Source organism: Strigops habroptila, chromosome 10 (genome assembly GCF_004027225.2).
Source record: "Strigops habroptila isolate Jane chromosome 10, bStrHab1.2.pri, whole genome shotgun sequence".
NCBI lineage: Eukaryota > Metazoa > Chordata > Aves > Psittaciformes > Psittacidae > Strigops > Strigops habroptila.
Window position 1 is genome coordinate 38735127 of NC_046359.1, and position 22483 is coordinate 38757609.

The window sequence follows — 22483 nt, forward strand, 5'->3', positions numbered from 1 at the left end:
AAAATTGTAGAAGTTCCAGTGATAAAAGCAGACCAAAGGGAAAATCAAGTATTAATCTGTTTAAATCTATTGTCTTATATTTTCCTTTTTCTCTGTGAACACTGGAATAATAAATGAAAATTAGTGGAGTTAAAGGAGTACAGAGCCTCAAGCTGTATGTTTCCAGAAATGCCATTATAAAGTACTCCATTCATGGAGGTCTAACCAAATCTGTTGTGAAGCAAGGGTGACTTACCAGGTTTTATAACTTTAATGTTTTACTACAGAGTATTAGCAATTGCAGATGGTTATGTGAAGTCAGGAAGACGTTCTTAATCAGTCACATTGTCCAGCTCCTTTCCATTACTATTGCTGAAGAAGCAGCTCACAAGAACTTGTACTGTGGCTAGAAATAAGAAATTTAAAAGTAGCTACTCAGAAATATTTGGGTGGTTAGAGAGGGGTGTCTCTGATTTAAGTCCTGAAATCAATTTGAACTATAGAGAATTAATCAATTTGAACTGTAGGGAATTACATCTCACTATATGCCCTGGGAGGAAATTACAAACTTAAATTGTTCCTGTTTAGTGTTATCATGTAAGGTTTCACAGGGTAGAAGGCAAACCAGAAATATTTCTAACTAGTATTTAAATTACATTAACACCTTTTTGTATAGCTTGAGTGAAAGGTCATGCTAGACAAGCAGCATCTTCACTGTTTGTAAATGTCTAATTTGCTGCTTTTAAACTGCTGTGAACTTCACTTACTTAGCCCTGCTGAATGAATCCAGTGTTGCAAATACTTCTGACAACGGAATATTTGCTTAGTGAGAATCCATTGTTCATAATGGATTGAGAGAGACGTGCAGTGTGAATGCGTTTTTATTGCCATGCCACCTCTCTGCTGTTGTTTCAGTGAGATGAAAGTAGCGTTGCGATAAAAGCCCTGGGTTTCTTAGTGCTCAGTGTGGCATTTCCCATCTTACTGGTAGGTGTTAGTGAAAAAGTGCTTATCATAGGCATTTTTTCGTGGTATAAAATATGAGGGAAAATATGTATATTTTATAAGGACTTGGACAAGCAAGAGTTAGGAATACAAACACACTTAAATAAAACCCAAGGAAATGCACAGGCTTGGCTGAAGACATCCCAGCGCTCTCCAAAAGCATTTTGCTTTTTATATTCGAGTCAGAGTAATTCTTGGGCACCTCTGTGTATGCAATCAGATCTTCCCTCTCCCCCAGCCGCACAGCTAACAGATGGCAGTCACAACTCGTAGCACAGAGAGCGCTGCTCACAACAGAGCAGAGCTTTGCTATAGGGGCAGAAGGAGATGCTATGTAGCAGAGCATTGCTCAGGAAAGGCAGCGGTTTTACTGTGCGGAAGTTACTGGATGAAACTGATTTCTAAACAGAACTTTAATTGTAGCACATCAGTTCTAAATAGCTTGGAAGCTGAATCCAGCAAACAGCATCCATTGAGCCTTTGGCTGTATTTCTCATCAGTTGTAGTTTATTCTTTGGAACTTGATTTGTGGTTTTCAAGTTGGGGCAAATACCTGTGCTTTTTTGTTTTGTGACCTGAGCTTTCAATTGAAATACTTATATACTTACATACTTAAATTTCATCCTGTTACAGCATCATGTGCAGTTATTAGCCCTTTGACCAGGGGCTTCATGAGCAAATGGGTATTACAAAAAAAACAGAAAGAGAAAAAGGAGAAGAAAAAGACTGAAATAATGGGTTCACCCTGGCATAATAAGTTGTGTCTGTTTCTGTTCCAGCTTCCATCAAATTTCATCCATAATCTGTGAAATATGTTTGGTGATTAGTGAGAACACACTCCTTCTGTTTAATGGTTTTCATGACCACTGAAATGTTTGTGGGGTCTTAATAGGTGGTTTTAGACTACTGAGTATTTTGAAATGCAATTAAATCTGTTTCTTTCTTGGATTAATATCATAGAAAGGATCTCTTAATTCACATCTATGTGGGAGACTCAGCTCTAAATGTACTCTAAAAAAAATTGATCATGCCATCCTCTTCCTTGGATATCTGAGAATAATAGTAAGGGGTGGCCAGGCTTTCCTTCAGCAAATACCAGCATCATGTCTAGAAAATACTACGTAGCCTTAGCAGGAATTTAACTGGCCTCTGTTGACATCCCTGGAAGCCAGATGAAGTTGTACAGTGCATCCGGGAAGCACTGAGTGTGTGCCAGGAAGGGAGAGGAGGGCAGAGCGACAGCTTTACATCTGAGAGCGCACTGGACTGAGTCTGATCTTGACATGAAGTTTCTTTACATTTACTTCTGTGAAGCCAGAATAAGCCTTTGGCCCAGTGTCATTTGACTGAGGCCAGGCAGTCTCTAAATAAAGGGCTGAAAGAAAAGGTTTTTTAAAGGGTGTTTCCAGTACCAGTTTGTTCTTTTGACAGTGGTGACTATACATTGTTTCTGAAATAAGGAAATTGCGCTCAAAACATCAGTACCCATAAAACATTTAGAAGGAAGTTAATCTATCAAAATTAAGTGTAAATAATTTAAAAACCCAACTCTGATATTTCAACTGTGTAAATATATTGAATCTGCAACACGCTGGTGAACATGTCATTTTCAAGCACAGCTTTGATTATAAAAAATGTAAATGAAGATATTTGAAGTGCGAGCCAGGGCAGGCAAGAGGAATATTTCACTCCTAAAGCTAACAATCACAAAAACAAGTGGTAAAATAAATGGGAGGTGAGTATCAGAAAAATAAAGCATCTCCCAGATTTGCCAGCAATTTCATCCCTGGTTTGATTAAATATTTGGATTTCTAAACCCATAACAGAGGAGGGGAAGTTTCTTCCCTTCAAAATGAAATAAACCCGGATTCAAGTCCAAGTAGCCTGCTTTAGGCATCACATCAAATTTTTAAGGCTGAAAATAATGGTAGGGATAAGTCCAGCCACTGTATTATTTGGTTTTATTTTGTCCAGTAGTTCTCAGAGTGCTGTGTGCAAGGCACAGATCTTACTTTGGCACTTGACCATCTGCAGCTGCTTCACTCTAGCCCCTGGTGAGTTAGTGTCCATGAAGTCCATCTTAATGAAGTAGAGGAAAGGGTCTTCAGGAATATAAAAGATTTACCCTGCTTAGCATGGAGCTGTGTGCGATGTGAAATAGAGAGCAAGTGGTGCATGTGCTGACACTTGAAAAGATCTGTGGTTTAAGCAGCCCTGTCTAAGAGACTGTGAACTGTGTTTGGAGCTGGCTTGGAGCGCTGCAGAGCGCGGTCAGCTCCCCGCCTAGAATAAAAATGATAAGGCCTTTTTACCTATTTATTTCTGCTTCCTTTGAGCTTTGGGTTTACTGGTATGCAAAGGAGAAAAAAACCAAGCATATGTTTGGTTGCTCAATCAACCTTTTCTCAATCCACACTCGGTGATCTCAGCAAGTCATTACGGCATAATTACAATTTGAGTGTGATACGCTGTTTGTAGAAAAGTATCTATTTTTAGCTGAAGAAACACTACAGACCCTGAAAGGAGGAGAAAGAGGGGGGAAAAAAAAAAAAGGGAAGAAAATCTGTAACCAGCAAATCAATGCTATTGTTAACTGATATTACGAGACACCCTGTAGATTTACAATGCTTGCATTCAGCCACATAAAACCCGCGCTGAAAAGAATGCCTACCAGGGGTTAAATTCATATGCCTGCGCTGCAGCCTATTTCTGTCAACACTCAGCTCAGGAAATAAACATTTATGCTTTCTGAAATGAAAGTGTATTTTTGAAGTCTAGCCATCAGATATTTTTTGCCCTTCACACTTTCAAATGCTTAGCCTTTTTTGTAAGTTGACTGCAAAGTGCATCAGTTTGCTAGGCACAAAAAAAAAGGGAATAAAATCTTGACAAGTGCCCATGGCATCATTGTCAAGCACACGAGCGTCTAGTAGAAGATGGCAGGAGGGTTGGCACAAAACATGCTTCCTTCAAGCTTCTTACCTCAGGGGTACCTGACTCTTGAGAAGCCTTTCAATCCTTCCAAATGACGTTACTGCAAACTGTCATCTGGTTTATTAGGAGTGCGCCGCATCGCAGATAAACATGCTATTTAACTGCAGGTCAAGGTACAGAGTCATCCTGCTAGCAAATGCCTGAGATACATTAAATGGCATTGACTTGGGGAGGGAGATGGAAGGAGATCAAAGTTGTCACCAATATGGTACATGCTAAAGGGGAAAAAGGTGCGCAACATTGTATTTTAAAAAGCCATTATGCAGTTCTACATTTAAAACAATGACCTGCAAGACTCTTAAGGACCCACACAATGCACAACAAAGTTCAAAACCCCACCATCATGCATCATCTCGGGGCAGTTTGGAATGAGCTTCCCAGTTGAGACTGGGGAGGCTAACACCCATCCAGAAAGCTGGAACTGTATTTCACCCCATTTGGAGACTTCTTTAAAAATAGTTGCATTTTAAAATAGCAGATGTCCACTTGACACAGAGCAAGGTTGATCTAAGGGATTCATATAACAAAAGCTCACAGAATCAGAGCCCAGTTTGGCATGAAATGAGTATAACCTTCCCCAAACAATTAAAAATAAATCTCTGTATGTAAATTCGTATGCCTGTGTAAGCTGTTCTTTTAACTGTGGCTTGCTGAACAGCTATTAGAAGGGCATTGGTGTGATACAAGAGGCATACTGGATGCTTTTGCATTTTCTGAAAAATCAAAACAAAACAGAAACAGATTAATTACAACTTGATGCACTTTTACATTCCCATGAGGGATGCCTTTAAAACTTAAAACATGCTTTCACTGAGCAGGCTTTCAAGGGAAAGTTACTTCGATCAGGAAGAAAATAATCATGTTTATTTGATTTATTATTGGAGAGCAGAACAGCATAGTTTATGTTTGCCGGTTTTTCTGCAATGTAAAAAATATCCTGATTTTCTTATGTGTCATATAAAAACAATTAATATATTTACTGCACCAGAATGCAGATTTTTCAAGAGTGCAGTACAATAAATTATAGGCAACATCCCATTTTTTCCCTTCTCAGGGCATATGTAATTTCCTTTGACTGTGGCTCACAATAAGTGCTATTGAAAAACAGCATTATTTATTAAAATAAAACCCAAAACAACAAACCTGTATTAAAATAGATAAAGAAGTTGGGAGTTTTCAGGGGAAAAATAAGAGTAGAGGGAAATCGCAGGTTAAACTTTTTTTTTAATCAAACCTGATTTTATTGCTTTTTGCTTAATTAAACTCCTCAGAAGTGTGTGAAACGTTGTTATACCTGAAAAATTGTTAATTTGTAAATCACAGGGACAAAAGGGCTCCACTGCAACTTTAAAGTTTCTATGCACGTAAATGTCAATAGAGTGCCTTCTCCATCATCAGCACTAAATTCACATTGATGCCTCTTTTCTTCTCTGTATTGATCCTTCCATGAGAACGTAGATTTGTATCTGTTAATTAATGCGTCCTGAAACAGCGTTTGTATTAATCAGGCAGATAAGAAAAATTGGATGCCTGCACCCTCATGACAACCGTAAAAGTGCTGGCCCTGATAAAATCGTGGATGGACCTCAATAAAAAAGTTCCTCCTTCCACTCAATAAACTAATCATCCTGCTTTTAATTATTCGGCAGAAAGATGTGTGGAGATTGGAGAATGTGTAAATCTATTTACTAACAGCAGTGTCTGGGAGGGAGAATGGGGCTGTCACAGGACGGTGCTGCAGGCTACATTCCCTGTCCATCTGCTACTGCAGAAAAACTGGTTCTTGAAAGATGGGAAGGAACAGAAATGTTGAAGCTAATTGAAATCATGAATTCCTCCCTATAACCTTTCAAATGATTATTTCTTCGCCATTTCCCTCTTATTTATTTTTATCGCAGATGTGTTATTTCCCATTGTCACCTCTTCAAGGGTTTCCTGTTGTTGTTGGCTCAGTTTTTGTTAGGGTTTGTGGGCTTTTTTTTTGAAGGCAGAGAGCTACAGTTCTATCACAAGACTCAAAAAGACAGTAAGAGAAAATGAAAACAAATAAGAAGGGGGTAGAAAAATAAGAGAGCATGCAGCCAGTTTTATGTTTCATTTTTTATGGATGCCTGGTGGTTTGGATGTGGGGTTTTCTTTTTTATTGTATTAGTTTTGCTGCTTAGTGCTTATAGAGAAAATCTTGTTTGGAGTCGATGCCTTGCAGATTTGCTAGTTTATGATATATTCCTGCTTGACTGCAGCTCTCAGCTTTCAAAACAGAAAAATACATGTAAGTGTAATTGAACACCAAAAAGAATGTTCTTACAGCAGGAACCCTGTCAAAGGACATGTAAGCAGCTCCATAAACAACTAAATGAAAGCCTCAGACATGTCTTAAGACCCTTTAAGAAAAGCTTGACTAATCCCCTTTGATGATTTTATTAAGTACTTGTGGTTGATGGTGCCAACTGGCAAACTACTGCGTTTCACCAACAGGCCAGGAAAATCACTTCCTCTCCCATACTGTTTTGTAGCTCCTAATGTGATTGGGATATTAGCAGTTTGATGTAATAAATTAACAGGTTCTGTAAACAAGAGTCTGAAAAGGTAAGACAGTAAAGATGTTTGCCCTTAGTGATCCTATTAGGAAAGACAGCAGGAAGAAAAAAAGAGGAAAAAAAGCAGGAGTTAAATTCATTAAGAGGCATTTATTCAATTTTTGGTTGCCCTCAGAAGAAGGATGGTGTGACTGCTGTTCCGTTGGCACTTTAATCTGCCACCCTGTTATTCCAACAAGTGTAGGAGAGGCAGGAGCCACTACAGAAGTAATTAGCATCTTTTCTGAGAAGGGTGGGTGTTACTTTTCTTTCCCCTGAGGCTAAAGTTCAAAGAGAGTTTTCCTCTTTGTGATAATCACCTTAATTCTTCTAAAACATCATATCTTCCTTTTTAAAAAAAGTGTTGGTTTTGGGGTTTTTTTTCTCTCCTAAATTGTCTTTCGTGCATATTATGGTAATGATAAACAAGAGCCATCAGATCCCTGTTGCACAACACCAGGTTTTAGAAGTAAGCATGAGTATTTCGGAACAAAGAAGACATCATACAAGTCACCCAGTGTCACTGCAATACTCCCCAAGTTATTATGATTCTTACAGAAAGAGCCTGCAAATTCCAAATTGTTTATAACTTTTTGTGTTGATTAGAAAACATTTGAATTTATATTGATTTTACTTTCCTGTTATAGGATGGGGAGGAGAGGCACAAAAAAGCATGTTTTATCACAATGTACATAAAAATAAATAAAAAAGAGGAGCAGATTTCTGACAAATCTAATATTTCTCCTGTATTTCTTTTTTTCCTATTCAGGATTCTCCACTTTGTCTCTAGCTGACCAGATGAGCCTTCTGCAGAGTGCTTGGATGGAGATTTTGATTCTCGGTGTTGTATACCGGTCACTTTCTTTCGAGGATGAGCTTGTATATGCTGAAGATTATATTATGGATGAAGACCAATCCAAATTGGCAGGCCTTCTTGACCTTAACAATGCCATACTGCAGCTGGTAAAGAAATACAAGAGTATGAAGCTGGAGAAAGAAGAGTTTGTCACCCTCAAAGCTATAGCACTTGCTAATTCAGGTTGGCAGAGTGGCACGATGGATGCTGCAATTTTATTATATCACTTTTCTTTCTCCATAATACTTTCTGCATGCTTGTTTTAAACATGGGGTTAGAATAACAAATTGCTAATCAGACCTTAGTCTAAAAGGTGACCAATGCAGCAGTTCAAACTAAGAACTTTCTGGTTCTAATTGTGGAATATGTTCCTAAGGGAGTGGAGAATACTGCACTGTATGATTCGGAGAGTATTTTACAGGCAAAGATCCCGCAAATGAATATAGATGTGTTCTCCTAAATCCACTCCATAATCCAGACAAGTCTAATCATTGCAATTAAAACAAACAGAAAGGAGGCATTAGAATATGCTATATACATTCTCTTTAAAGGCAGCTACTGATCTATCTGGTAGGGTGAATTCAGGGTATGGGAGGAGGGAGGAAATTCTTCTTTAATCTCACAAGGACCACACCTTACCTTACAGATCCTCCACATTTATGAGAATGCTTCTGCAAAAATTATTACCTGTGTGGTGAGGGTTAAAAATTTCAGAAAGGATCTTTTTTTCCCCTACATTTGAATTTAAAAGTGCTGAAGCAGGGAATACTGTCAGATACCTAAAAATCGTTGGTGCTTTGTTGTTTTTCCTTTTGTGTCTCCTTAATGCTTTGTTGTGGTCTTAAGTCCCTTTTAGAATTTGCATAAAGTTCACGATAGATCCCTCTTTAATGACGTGCCGATCATTAGATACCTGTGTGTCAATAACATGCTCTGATGCTATGTTCCATTGACAGTCACACCGTGCCCCTCCATCTGCTTTTGTTTTGACCCTATCTTTGAACTTTATCTTGGTTGCTGGCCAGTAGTTTTCCCTTTAATTACAAGAAGGAAACTGTCAATAAAATCTGTTAAATGGGATGCAATGAGTGGCTTGAATGGGCGGACGGCTATTTGTTCAAATTCTGCAGCATTCAAGGTATTGACAGTTTGTTTTCTGGGGCCATATGTGACGATCAATCTCAGGCTGGGCTCAGCCGCGCTGAAAAATGAAAAACCAGATTGCTTTTGCTTACTTGTGGATGACGACTTGTGATTTGGCGCGGTCCGAGTGAGATGAGACCTTCTGCCCAAATTGCCCCCTTGAGAGCCAGGACGTGTAACTGTTTTTAGAAATAATTTTTTAATTGATTTTGTAATTAACAGTTCATCTACAATATTGATGCCCGAATCCTCAGATTGATAGGAGGGAAATTGTTTTCAACAATGAAGTTGTACTTTCCTATTCATCTTTGCAAGGCGATTTAGCATTTTTAATTGGAAGTATCATTCAGAAACATGCAAAGCCAAAATGCTTATTGGTTTCTTTGTAAAATATTCTCCACTCCACTAACTCTGCCCTTAGTTTTAGAATATTATCTTATTTCCAGAATAAACAAAGTGCTGAAATGCCTCAAAGATCAAAATTATTTTTAATTGAAGATTTATTTCTCATTTTTGGCCATTGTAAACAGACGCTTGAGGATGTTTTGCAGCCACAAGGATTTTTTTGCAGAATTGGTCATGCTTAATGAACAGAACAAGAAAGTTATCTGGAATTATGAGTCGAAACTGAGGAGGTTTTTCACATTTATTTTGACTCTGTAATTCAAAGATTGAATTAGAAATATTTCTGTAGTTCACTTGATAAACAGGACAAGGAGCTAGAATATAGAGATACGGTGTTAAATACCACTAAACATCCCCCACGCCCCCCAAGAAAAAGAGATGTTCAGTGTTTAAGTAATAATAAAAGATACTGCTGCCAGAAAAAGTTTAGTCATACATTGTGCACAGAGTGTATCAAAATCGTCTGTAGCTTCATTAACTTCACTGGGAATTACAACCAGGATACTGTCAGAGATAAATACAATTCAGCATACTAAAATTCAGGGCACATTTAAGTGAAAACGTTTCCTTCCCTCATCTTAAAATAAAGAAAATCGCTGTTTTCAAGTGAAACCATTGCAAGGAGGAGTTCAAAAGCAGCCCAGCCATTTGACTTCCCTTTCAACAGAATGCTTTCACTGCTGACATTCAGCATTTCAGCTTCAGGTTGTATATGCAGCAGGTACCAAAATTCTATCAGCTATAGCTACGCTAACCTGTAGGTGTAAAACAGCACGTTCAGAATTACAGCCCATCAAAGAATATTAGGTCCCTAGTGTTTTAATTTACAAATGCTACTAAAATGAAAGTAACATTGAGATCAAAGTAAAATTAGAGGTTTTGCCTTTTTTTTTTTTTATGAACAAAACCAGAAATAGCTTATTTGACATAACTATGAACTGGATTCATGTAAATGCAACTATATTTAAAAAAATAAATAAAATGCCATTACAAAATCACATTTTAATTCATATTTTAATATATTTAGTTGCTACATCCACTTTCTTTCCACTATTTATTTTTCTAGTTTAAAATACATCAGCCTTTTTGTAGCTGTAGAGAGGATGGATGCAGTCTTATAAGACATCTTGGGTGTTTCAGACATTTTTGCCATATCCACACTGTCTAGAAAGATTTCCAGGTTGACTCTACAGTAAGCAGTAGAAAAAGATGGGTTTATAGCTCTGTATCTGTGTTAGTGATTTATGATACAGTGTCAGAGTACTTTCCCAGCTGGTGTATAGAAGCAGGAAAAAAGAAATTGTAGATTGCCTTCATATTGATTGTATTTTGTTTGGATAAATACCTCAAGCTTTGTTTTGGCCAACAAATCTCAGTATCGTGAGCATTAAAACCCCCCAACTGCTAACTTTTCTTTAGACCTACAGAGGCTACTTGTGCAGCACTCCGTGTGAGATGATCCTGCCATTTGGTGTCTAATAGGTGGGGACGAGGAGCTGTTTTCCAGAGTGATTCTCTGACAGCCGTTATCAAATGTTCCCTTTGCAGGGTTGGCCAGTGCCATGCCACTTCTATCAATGTCCAGAAATGCAAGATGCATCAACCTTGTAGATTTTGAATGGAGTGCATATAGCATCTGAAAAATGTAAATACATATGCACACTACTGAGCTGCATAGACATTCCAGTCCTGCGTACACTGAAGTCTATGCAGGTCTGATTTCAACAGTTAGATTTAATATGTAGTGCTTAATATGGAATTTATTAGGTTAGTTTTAAACATCTGCATTGATTCTATAGTAATTAATACAGCCTTAACTCCAGAGAAGTCCCTCTCTGGGGGGCACTGCCCTTGTCCTGTCAGTATCACAAGTTCCTTCTTTCTCTACCTTCTCTACACAGAAGCAGGTAGGTACCTTGAAGCCACAGCTTCAGGCGAGCTGGCACCAATGAGCACTTTGTTTACCCACGCAGAAAATCAACTTTGAATGGTTTCCAAAACATGCATGTACCAATTACTTCCTCATGTGTAAGGGAAGGGGAAATATTTACAAAACATGTCTGAAGCGTACACCATTGCACGCACGCACATGTGAACACTCCATCTCAGAAAAGATGACCTGCTTGTCTCTTTTGTATTAGAAAATGCTTTCCTGGATGGATTAGTTAATACTAAACAGGGAGTTGCAGGTGAGCAGTTTTTTGAAATTGCCTAATCAGTAAGGACTAAATTGTGCCTTCAGGCCAAATGTTGCAGAAGAGCTTAGGAGTCACAACTCAGATTTTTAGGAGAAACTCGGTTCCCATCTAAGACCTAACATAAGGAACTAAGGTGCCAAAAGACATTAGCACATTTGAAAATCTGATCCGTGTGCATCTGCCTAATAGGTATCTTGGAAAATCTGACCCAAATGTGGATGCTAGGCACTTAAAACTATAAACCTATGCACTGCTGAAAATTAAATTGGAAACACTAATACTAGCTGTCTCGCCTGTACCACCAGGAGGAGAAAAGGACCTCTGCTCATCATTGCAGTTTCTGGTCTCTGGTACTAACACAGCACCCTTTCAGTACTGAAGGAGTGAGAACCAAGAAGTATCTTGTGCATTTCAGTATAATGAAGTGCAGATCAACAACGATGCCAGTAAAGTTACATGATCATCTATCCTGGTAAAAAAATTAGTTCTTTCTGACAACATATTTAGCTTTCCAGTCACCAAAAGAGTGTACTCAGAGCACTAAGCTATCACCATTAAATAATATTATCATAATAAAAATTAATTGGTAGAACTCTATAAATCACTTATTCCACAGGACATCATCTTTATTCCCAGAATAGACTGTGCCTTATGTCACAACACACTATTTAGTTTCTAATAAGGTCAATTTTTTCATTTTGTTTTATTCAGTCATCTTGTCAGTGTTAGAATTCATGATTAAAACATACTTATCATGACTAGGCTGATATAAAATATAGGTATACCTGTGTGTTACCAATGTTGATTTTGCCAAATAGAAACGGCAAGATCTGTTAACTCTTTCATGTAATTTGTATAGAGAGTGGTACAACATAGAAACTAATTATTTGAAAAGGAAGTTGCTACTGTCGTCAGAGTTTTTGTGTAGCTTGAACACAATTTCTTCCTCATACTCCATTTTCAAGTAATCAAATAGATGGCATCCACAATTCTTAGAGAAAATAACTCTAAACTCACTGTTACTCATCCTGCTTTTCACGGCGCTAGACTAGTGGCTCTTGGTGGTAATTATGGCAAGTACTTATATCTCGTAGTGGATAAAAAGGATTTTGAAGCATTCATACATTTTTTTTTTTAGCTGGTATCATACCCCCCAACTCTAGAATTCAAATTCCCCTTTTCCAGAGTTTTAGTAGCCTTATTGAGTAGGTACTCAGACCAGTTCATAGTATGCAATTTGTTCTGCATTGCAGAAATATTCCTTAATTTATTGACCTCACTGCCTATTCCTAGTGGAAAGTAAGGGATAAAAAAAAAAAAAGAAGGTAGTTTACTACATTTTCACTTACCTTATGCTTGTGGGTTTAGTTCACTTCTAATCCAGTTTGCCTCCGAAATAAATAGGTGTGTTCTGTGAAGTCATTTCTTTTCGTACTCTAGCTTCATTTCCTACTGTGTTTTAAAAACTGTTTTGAGGCTTCAGTTCTCATGTCTCTTCCTAAAAGTAGACCAGACGAGTGCAATGCAGACTAAAACCTTGTTCACTAAAATCATACAAGACTGTTTTACTTTTTTCGTTTCCACTGCCTGTAATTCCTATGGACAAAGAATTCTTAATTTATTCCTCTTTAATTTCCAATACATATTCCTATTGAAGTTTCCAATAGAATAATCCAGATGTCAGACCGTTTTGCCATACTCTTCTGCAAGGCAAAATACTCTGTTTATCTACGTGCTTGTCTCTTAGCCTAACCATGCACACCCCAGCAAACAGTTCTGTGCAGGAAAGACAGGCAAAAGGATGGTCAGAGTTAAGTATATTTGTTGACCCTACGCAGGGTGGACCAAAGTAAGTATCTGGGGCAGTTTAAATTGTAGACTGGAAAAGGATGGGAATTCTTGCTGGGTGAGGGAACCAAGAACCTAGTCTGAATTTGCTAGCAACAGTTTCCATGGGTGGCTTCTATCTTAAGCAGTATGCTTAAAGTGTTCTGTTTCCCATAAAAATGATACAGAAACAAATGTGGGCAAGCACTTCGAAAAGTGCAAGTTTCCCTGTGTAAATGTGGCTTACATTTTGGGCAGGAGAGGAAGAGGTTCTGTAATTCTGGGAACAGTTCACCCATCAGTAAATACTGCAGTGTTTTTTGTGGGATTTTTGGATTGGCAATACAAGCTAGATATTACATTCCTTTTATTTGAGACATAATCCAGATTAGGATTTGGTTGTCCTTATGTAAAGCAAAAACCGTTTTGCCTGCTGTTCTTACTCTTCATCCTATCCAGTTCTTCCAGGATCCTACAACTTTCTAAACTGATTTATCTGGTTTGGGTTTGTGAACTGCTCAGCTATAAAGAATCACATCACAGCAATTGCAGTCTTTCAAGTACTTGTTGGTATTTGCCTCTCTGATGTGCTTTATCAGCATCTTAATGTGTACGTTCGCTGCTGCATACTCCCTGCTGCTTAATTCACTATAATAATTTCTTCCTTTATGCTGCCTGAATTTTCTGACATGAAGAAATACTTCATTTCAGACCCCTGGGTTTTTACTGCTGCTTAGTGATGTTATATACAAAATACATACCAGGCTTAAACTTTCCTAAGAGCAGTATTTCGAGAGGTCTCCTCACCCTCAGTTTAGGTGTTTTCCAACCTTTAGCTAGTTGTCACCCTTTGTGGTGTGTTCTCAATGATTCCTGGGTGGCTGGATGTTTGTTTGCTGCCTTTGAGGTGAAGCTTAAATTTTAAACGAGGTAGATTGACTTTCTATCTGCACCTTGTGTTTTTTCTTGGATGAGAACTCTAGTTTTCTCCCATTTCTTCACAGTGATGCAATCAGTCAGCTGATCAGAAGAGGTACAATTCTATTTTCCCATCCTGTGATGGTGAAAGAAAGGATTTGCAAGGATATTCTCCAAGCAGAGCTCGATAACTTCATGTCCTCATTTGTGGATCTCACTCTCTCCCATTGCAGCGCTGATCAGTAACAACTTTTGACCTGCTAGGCTGAAATCCCATGTTCTCAGCAGCACGTTATGTCAACAAGTCTTGCGTTTGTCTGTTGAGCTCTGCAGTTTCGCCAGCCTAGGGTTTTTTCATTGTTGCAGGGCATTTGTGATCAAATCCTGCTTGCTTTCAAATGACAACATTTTCAAATTACCCTGTTTAATTTCATTGTTTATATAGGCACTGATATTTAAGTGTATTACATCTGGCTATAGCTATCCTCTGGATATTACCTGTGTAGAATGTAATTGTAAATTACCCAGACTGCCTACAAAGCGACTTAAAAGCAAAACAAAACAACCAACCAAAGCAAAAGGTTTTTCTTGGCAGAGGAAGAACATTCCAAATCTTCGTACCTAGCTTATAATTCCATTTCATATTGTTTGTGGAATTCTTTCTTTATTTCTGGGTTGTCACACAGAGAACCCATTGCGTTTCCTTAAATTATAGTGGTTCTTGTTGACATTGCCCTCTCTTGCTAATGAGCATTGGGTTTATCAGCAGTAAGTTAACCTGCTCTGAATTCAAGTCTACATCTGCCAGTCTGTAGTTACTGAAGCCTTCTCTTTTCTTTTATTTTTCCTCCTCTTTTCCCCTTGGCTAGTTCAGCGTTTTCAACCGTTTTCCTTATTTTCAAAGGCTGAAAGCCTGAGGGATTAAGATCTACATTCGTTTAATATCGGGAATAAAGTGGAAGTTCCAGACCGCAAGGCTAAAACTTGAAGAAGTATCTTTGTAGAGATTAGTATTTTCCTGGGCAATCTGCGAGCTGAATCACGGTCTAATTAAATAGCACAGATTGGGTGAGTTTGCATTTAAACGTTAGCAGACCCTAGAATGGGTAAAGCTGAAATGAGTTTGAATCTTTTCTGTAAATGGGAACTTAAATTATCAGAGTAATTTGATTAAATCGTTTTTAAATCTTTCAAAGTAAATCACCATTGTAAAAGAACAGTTTGAAGTCTTAATCACTGTTTGGAAGCGTCCCCCTCTCTGCTGCTTTTTTCTTACCCCATTTCCTGTGACAAAATCCGTTTCCCAAGGCACAGCTTCCTAAACTGCTCCACGAACCACTATTTGGCAGCAGAGCGCTTGCATTAGGCCAGTGGAGAGCTGGTTGGTCACGTTCTTCCCCGCTGCTAAATTGATTTCAAAGACAGCAACAAATACATTAAATGCTTTACTACTATTACTTTTACATGTAAGCAGTTGTGCTGTTTACGTGAGGGATGGTATGCAGTCACCCCTGCAAGGAGAGGATAAAATCCCTTGTTTCAAGATGTTGTCCACACAGTGGAAGAGTTTGTGAGCATGGAGTGTAATAGCTGTGTCCGAGGGCAGGTTTTGATTCACCTTGCATTCTTGCACTTAATAGGGGTTTTCCCTTCCTCTTTTCCCTCTGCAGTCAGTTTCTGTGTAAGAATTATGTAGAGCATAGGTACTCCTAACGCTGTAGGCCAAATAGCTATCCAAACTGCAGAGCTAAAGATCTCAGGGAAGTTTCACCTCTGCACAGAAACTGTATAAGTCTGGACTCCATCCATCTATTTTCAAATGCAAACATGGTCGCAGTTGCAAATACTGATTCTGGGAAGAATCAGACTGTGTTAAAAACTAAACATTTATAGTCGGGTTCTCCAGAAAGACCTGTTACTTTATGCAGTATGGTGTAAAAAAAGCCCATCACAAGAACAGTCGGTATTTGACTTGCTAAGCTGATACAATGCTCCTCTTTGGTTCCCCAGCAAATGTGGCCCCAGAACAGGGGACAGGAGGAAAAGACATGTAATTTCTGCACAGGCTGTGTGTGGTTTATGGGAAAATTAAGTGCAGTAGCACATGGTGTATTCCATAGCACAGCAGAGAGTATCCAAGGACTGGGTAAAGAGTCAGGGAGTGAAGACGACAGTTTGCTTGGGGTTTGCATTCCAAATTAAGCCCGGTGGCTGGACACTATGCTTAAGACATCAGTCACGTTTGTATGTGTGTGTTAGCATGTCTGTATCGATTACATCTCTTTGTAGGACACGGAATTCAGCGTTCCTCTGCTTTCAGCACAGTGCACCTTTATGTGCAGTATCACATCCCTGCAGCCTACATCTTAACTGCATGCTTCTAAGAGTATGTATTCGCTAAGACTCAGAATTATTAAACATGTAAAATCCCCATAGGACTCCATTATGTGTAATTAACAGATAAACTGTCATCAGAATCAATAAAACGTGCTAAATGATCCAAACTTGTATATAATTAAGTGTCTGTTTTAGAGCGGGAGCTGTAACTTTTATTTTTTCTCTTTTAAATTTGCACATTTGTTTTGACAATAGAAGCTGGGACATTCTTGTTAACCTGTTATTTCCCGGTTTGTGGTTTGGTTTACATGCTTGTGTTTGAAAAGAGAGAGTTATTTACTATCTTGCCTAATTATCTGAGGAAACAGTTGCACGTCAGCTTTTAGGGAATGAATCTTAGATACGTCTTAATTCTCTGTATGCAATTCAGGTATTTGAAGCACGTGCAAAATTTGATGTTGTTATCATCAACAGGGTAAAACACGAGGCTCTGTCAAAATACTGATCCAGGGCATCAGACTGCTTAATACAGGGCTCGGAAATGATGATGGAAGTGGGTTTTTCACCATCCAGCTCCTCAGTCATTACTCTGGAAACAGGAGCTTTATTCCAAAAGCAAAAACTAAGGTGCAAAGCAGAGTTTTACTAACTAGAGTTTTCAAGGATATACTTTAATAACACCATGTCCCAGTTTCACCCTGAGCAGGGCTTGCACAGTGTAGCCAGTCCCTAGGACTTGTACCTCCTCGCAGCGGTTGTATTTTCACATGGTGTTTTATTGGCTCTGTAAGTCTGTCGACCGTTCAAGTTTTGGTAGCCAGTAGGGGCTGTTAGTGGCCTCTTTCACCTCTGACTGTTCTTCCTTACTCACATTCACCTCACTTCGGACCACATCAGGGTTTTTTTGGCATTTACGGCTACATAAAAATCGGAGAATTAGGGCTGCTCATCCAAAATCATCTCAGCATGGTCCAGTAACTGCATGTTCATAGGGACATCTTCCCTTTCTGTATCTATGCTGTTGAGGGTTTTACAGCTATTTCAGTTAGATCTTTTCCTTTTATTTCACACTTCCTTGCTTTAATCTTTCTGGGTCATGTAGCAGTTTAGTTTAGTTCCTCGTGTGCATTGTGTCTAGGCTTGTCACTCAATACTTAGACCACCAAAACATCTCACCTGGGAAGGTACAGGGTGAGGTGTGTGGTTTGAGTGATTTAGAAAAAATGCAAAACCCCAACGATAGCAAGATGAACCACCTTCTGAGTGGGCTGGAGGGCAGGATTCCACCTCATAGGAGATGTTAGCTTCACAGAACGAAAGCTGTTCGGGAACATACTAAGCATTGCCGGTCTCTCTGAATGTGCCTGGGGCAGAAGAAACTTGCTAAACCTATTGGGAAACCTGCGTTTCTCTTGTGTCGGTGCAGTGGTCCTAATCCCACAATTAGCATCTCTGGGCGGTGGGTACTGACCATGGCTTCCAGCTCCACCGCCTTGGAGCCTGGCACAGAACTTTACTGAGCTTTTCCGTAGTAGGGCAGTCATTCTTGGTTCCCTGATAAAATGGAGAGCTCAGTTCATACAGCCCTTTCGTGCTCTCGTTTCTTCAAAACAGTAACTGTAAGAATCATAGAATCATAGAATAGTTAGGGTTGGAAAGGACCTTAAGATCACCTAGTTCCCAACACCCTGCCATGAAGATGGTTTATGGAGCAGCAAGTGTGACCATTGTACTTGTTTGAGGAGGATGAGGAGATGGATTAGCTACGCAAGAGTTAATGATACATTTGTAGTTCCACAGTGGTTCCAGATACGTTCCTGAAGGTCAATATATAAATTAGTGGGTAATTATCTTCCTTCTTTGTGAAAGAGGATGGCCAGAACCAGTGAAAGCGTTGTGCAGCCATAGCATTACTGGACTTCTGGCACACCAAACTGAAACCTCCTGTTGCTCCTTTGTTTTGCAGACTCGATGCACATAGAGGATGTTGAGGCAGTGCAGAAACTTCAGGACGTCTTACATGAGGCTCTGCAGGATTACGAGGCCGGGCAGCACATGGAAGACCCACGCCGTGCAGGCAAGATGTTGATGACCCTCCCGCTTCTGAGGCAAACCTCCACCAAGGCTGTGCAGCATTTCTACAACATCAAACTGGAAGGCAAAGTCCCGATGCACAAACTTTTTTTGGAAATGCTGGAGGCCAAGGTCTGACTAAAGCATCATGGGCTTCCCCATCATGCACGTTTTAAAAAAACAACAAAAAGTTAAAAAAAGGAAAAAAAAAAAAAAAAGGAAAAAAAAAAACCCCACAAAAACAAAAAAAGGGAAAATAAACAAGATAATAATGGCAAAGAAACTTAGTGTTTAATTAAGGAAAAAAATGACTGCACTGATATTTAGCAGCAAGACTGTGAAGCAGCTTTCAACTTTTTCTTCTGTGTCTTTCCGATGCAGTTTTTTCTTTTCCTTTTCTCTCTTTTTTCCTTTCTGTTCTTTCCTTTCCTTTTCCCTTTTTCTCTTTTTCCTTTGCTGCTGAACTTTTTAAAAGAGGTCTCTAATTGAAGAGAGATGGAAGCCAGGCCTGCCAAAGGATGGAAATCCATAATATGGATGCCAGTGAACTTATTATGAACCATAATGTCCCCAATGACAAAGGAATCAAAGAGAGAACCATCGTACCTAGCAGTACAGTACAACACGTTGAACTGACTGAATGCAGTATTAGATTTCATAGGAGCAGTCTCTAATTAGACGACTAAGCGACGATGCATCGGCTGCTTCTTATCATTGCATTTTCCATCTAGATCAGTTACAGCCATTTGATTCCTTAATTGTTTTTTCAAGTCTTCCAGATATTTCTTAGGTTAGCTACAATGTAACTTTTTCAGGGAATAGTTTAAGCTTTATTCATTCATGCAATACTAAAGAGAAAGAAATACTGCATTTTTGTGCTGGCTTGAACAATGATGAACAATAATGAAGGACAAATGAATCCTGAAGGAAGATTTTTTTAAATGTTTTGTTTCTTCTTACTAACGGAGATTTTTTTGTACCAGCTTTACCAGTTTTCAGCCATTTATTAATGTGGGAATTTATCTTACTAAAGCAATAGTCGAAGGGAAGGTGCATATTATCACGGATGCAATTTATGTTGTGTGCCAGTCTGGTCCAAAACATCCAGTTTCTTAACATGAGCTCCAGTTTATAACTAAATGTTCACTGACTCTCAAAGGATTAGATTACACCTACAGTATATCCGAGTAGTCTAACATAGAAATAACTCCGTGTCAAATACCAATCTGTAACGGTGTTAGGAGACAGCGACTGTACAGAGGTATAGTTGCTACGTGATTTCTAACTGCTTCAGTTGCAAATGAACGAGATACTGCCTGTTTGCAAAATTATAACCTCACATGCAGAAAAAAACCCTATGAACCAATAGTAGCTTAGAGGCGATAAGGCAAATGCCGACGTTTGCAAAATTAAGAAATCAGAGTAGTAGACTTCTGACCAAATTGAAGAATTTAACACTTCTATACCTTATTTATTGATTTAGATTTTACTTTGTAAATGGCAATCTTTAACAAGTAGCTAAACCAGTATATGTGCTTTTCAACCAGTATTGTCACAGCATGAAAGTCAGTCAGTTTCAAGACTGTTACGAGGTGTAATCTAATGTATAAACCGATTAGATGCCCCCAGAAAACTACAGTCGCTAAATAACCAATAAACAATAACCTCCATCAAATGCTATACCAATGTACCAGTGTTAGTAGCTGCTCCCTGTACTATGTGAACATCCTTATTCTATGTACACAGATGTAATTAAAATTGTAATCCTAACAAACAAAAGAAATGTAGTTCAGCTTTTCAATGTTTCATGTTTGCTGTGCTTTTCTGAATTTTTATGTTGCATTCAAAGACTGTTGTCTTGTTCTTCTTGTGGTGTTTGGATTCTTGTGGTGTGTGCTTATAGACACAGGGTAGAATTAGAGACAATATTGGATGTACAATTCCTCAGGAGATTACAGTAGTATATTCTATTCCTTACCGGTAATAAGGTTCTTCCTAGTAATAATTAAGAGTTCGAAACTCCAAACAAATACTCGTTATGAACAGATACACACTGAAATCATAATATTTTCAAAACAAGGGATAATTTCTGTAACAGTTTATTATAGAATACCAATGTATAGCTTAGAAATAAAACTTTGAATATTTCAAGATTATAGATAAGTCTAATTTTTAAACGCTGTAAATATAGCTTTGATTCAATCATCTCTCAGATGTTGTTATTAACTCGCTCTGTGTTGTTGCAAAAACTTTTTTGGTGCGGACAAGTTTCCAAAACTATTGCTACGTTGTGTGCTTTAAACAAAATAACAGTGGGCTGATGCTCCATCGGCCTCGTGCTAGGAAAGAAAAAACAACCTGTGTATCTATCATTAGCTATATGGGACTATATTGTAGATTGTGTTTTCTCAGTAGAGAAGTGACTGTAGTGTGACTCTAGGTAAATCATCATTAGCTATTCATGCAGATGGTCAATAACTTGAAATTTATAGCTGTGATAGGAGTTCAGAAATTGGCACATCCCTTTTGAAAAATGTCAAAAAGAAAAAAAAAAAATAAGAATAATAATAATACAACTCCTGGGAAAAAGGTGCTGATTCTATAAGATTATTTATATATGTAAGAGTGCAAAAAAAGAAGTTTATTTTCCAGAAAGTTTGTGCAGGGTTTAAGTTGCTACTGTTCAAGTACACTATATATATATAAATATATAATATAAATATTGTTTTTGCTGTATCACATTAAAGAACTTGGGCTTCAGGGTCAAAAGCCAATCGACTAGAAGTATACAAACAGACACAGAAAATGGAGATGTGTGAAAGGCACACGGTGCAAACTTTAGTTTTCCTTTTCCGTAATTGTTTGGAGCTGCGAAAGAACAAGTATCTCAAGATGGTAAAACCATTACCTGAACCATAGCTAAGAGAACTGCACGGGCTTTATAATGTTGTTCATCTTAAACCTTGCTGGAGAAGAGTTCTTTCAAGACCACTTACTTAATGTGAAGTGTTGGGAAAATTTCAAAGGGTGTATGTTTTAGCCATAACAATTTAATTTCTATTTTTGCTTCATTTTTTAATTTTTTTTTTCTTATTTAAAGCAATATGATTGTGTGACTCCCCGAAGTTACACATTTGTTTCAATCAGATCAGATTGTTGTATTTATTCCACTATTTTGCATTTAAATGATAACATAAAAAAGATATAAAAAATTAAAACTGCTATTTTTCTTATAGAAGAGAAAATGGGTGTTGGTGATTGTATTTTAATTATTTAAGCGTCTCTGTTTACCTGCCTAGGAAAACATTTTATGGCAGTCTTATCGTGCAAAGATCGCAAAAGGACAAAAAGAATTAAACTGCTTATAATAATCCAGGAGTTGCATAATAGCCAGTAGTTAAAAACCGAAAGAGAACAACGAATAAAAACAACCATGTCTATAGCTGTAGATGGGCTTCACATCTGTATAGCAATCAACTGTATATTTTTGTGATGTGTATCATACCGTGTGCTCCAACCAATGTCCATTTGTGTAAATGTATTTATTTTATATTGTATATATTGTTAAATGCAAAAAGGAGATATGATTCTGTAACTCCAATCAGTTCAGATGTGTAACTCAAATTATTATGCCTTTCAGGATGATGGTAGAGCAATATTAAACAAGCTTCCACTTTTGATTGCTTTTATTTTATTTTTTGTGTTGTGGGGTTGTTTTGGTTTTGTTTTCTTTTTTTGGAGGAGGAAACAGAGCAGTTGGCATAACCTTTCATTACTTCCATTCAACGAGGAGCCGCAGTGTTATCGCTTCTTTCTTAAAGTGCAGTATGAGGGTAAATAAAGGCTATATAAAGCCTTGTCAGAATGAATTCCAGTGTGGTACAAGACATTTTGCATACTCTTAAATATGCAAAATGTCTCATAGAGCACATTAGAATTCTGGCTGGCAGGCCTTTATATAGCACTTATTTAATCTTAAAGCATCTTCACATCAACCTGCATTACTCAAAATCATTGCCTCTCTGTCAATGCCATAAAAGAAAACTTTCCCACTATTTTAAGATCACACTAATATAATCTGGAAGTACTTACTTGCTTTGTCCATCAACAACTGAGTCTATCATTCATTTCCTACCACAGGAGACTCCTCTTATGTGTTCTGGATTAAA

General features: G+C 38.1%; 1 protein-coding gene across 7 annotated transcripts in view; it reads left to right on the forward strand.

Moving 5' to 3' along the window:
• ESRRG (estrogen related receptor gamma) overlaps window positions 1–21992 on the forward strand; it is a 380477-nt gene extending 358485 nt beyond the window's left edge. For 6 of the 7 annotated variants that reach the window (XM_030500071.1, XM_030500070.1, XM_030500073.1 and 3 more), the window contains 2 exons: window positions 7327–7596; window positions 18208–20658. In XM_030500071.1, coding sequence (XP_030355931.1) covers window positions 7327–7596; window positions 18208–18452 — 515 coding nt within the window. In that variant the 3' untranslated portion in view covers window positions 18453–20658. Of the gene's footprint in view, window positions 1–7326; window positions 7597–18207 lie in introns of all 7 variants that reach the window. The other variant, XM_030500068.1, reaches the window with a different exon arrangement.
• Window positions 21993–22483: the final 491 nt, after the last annotated feature.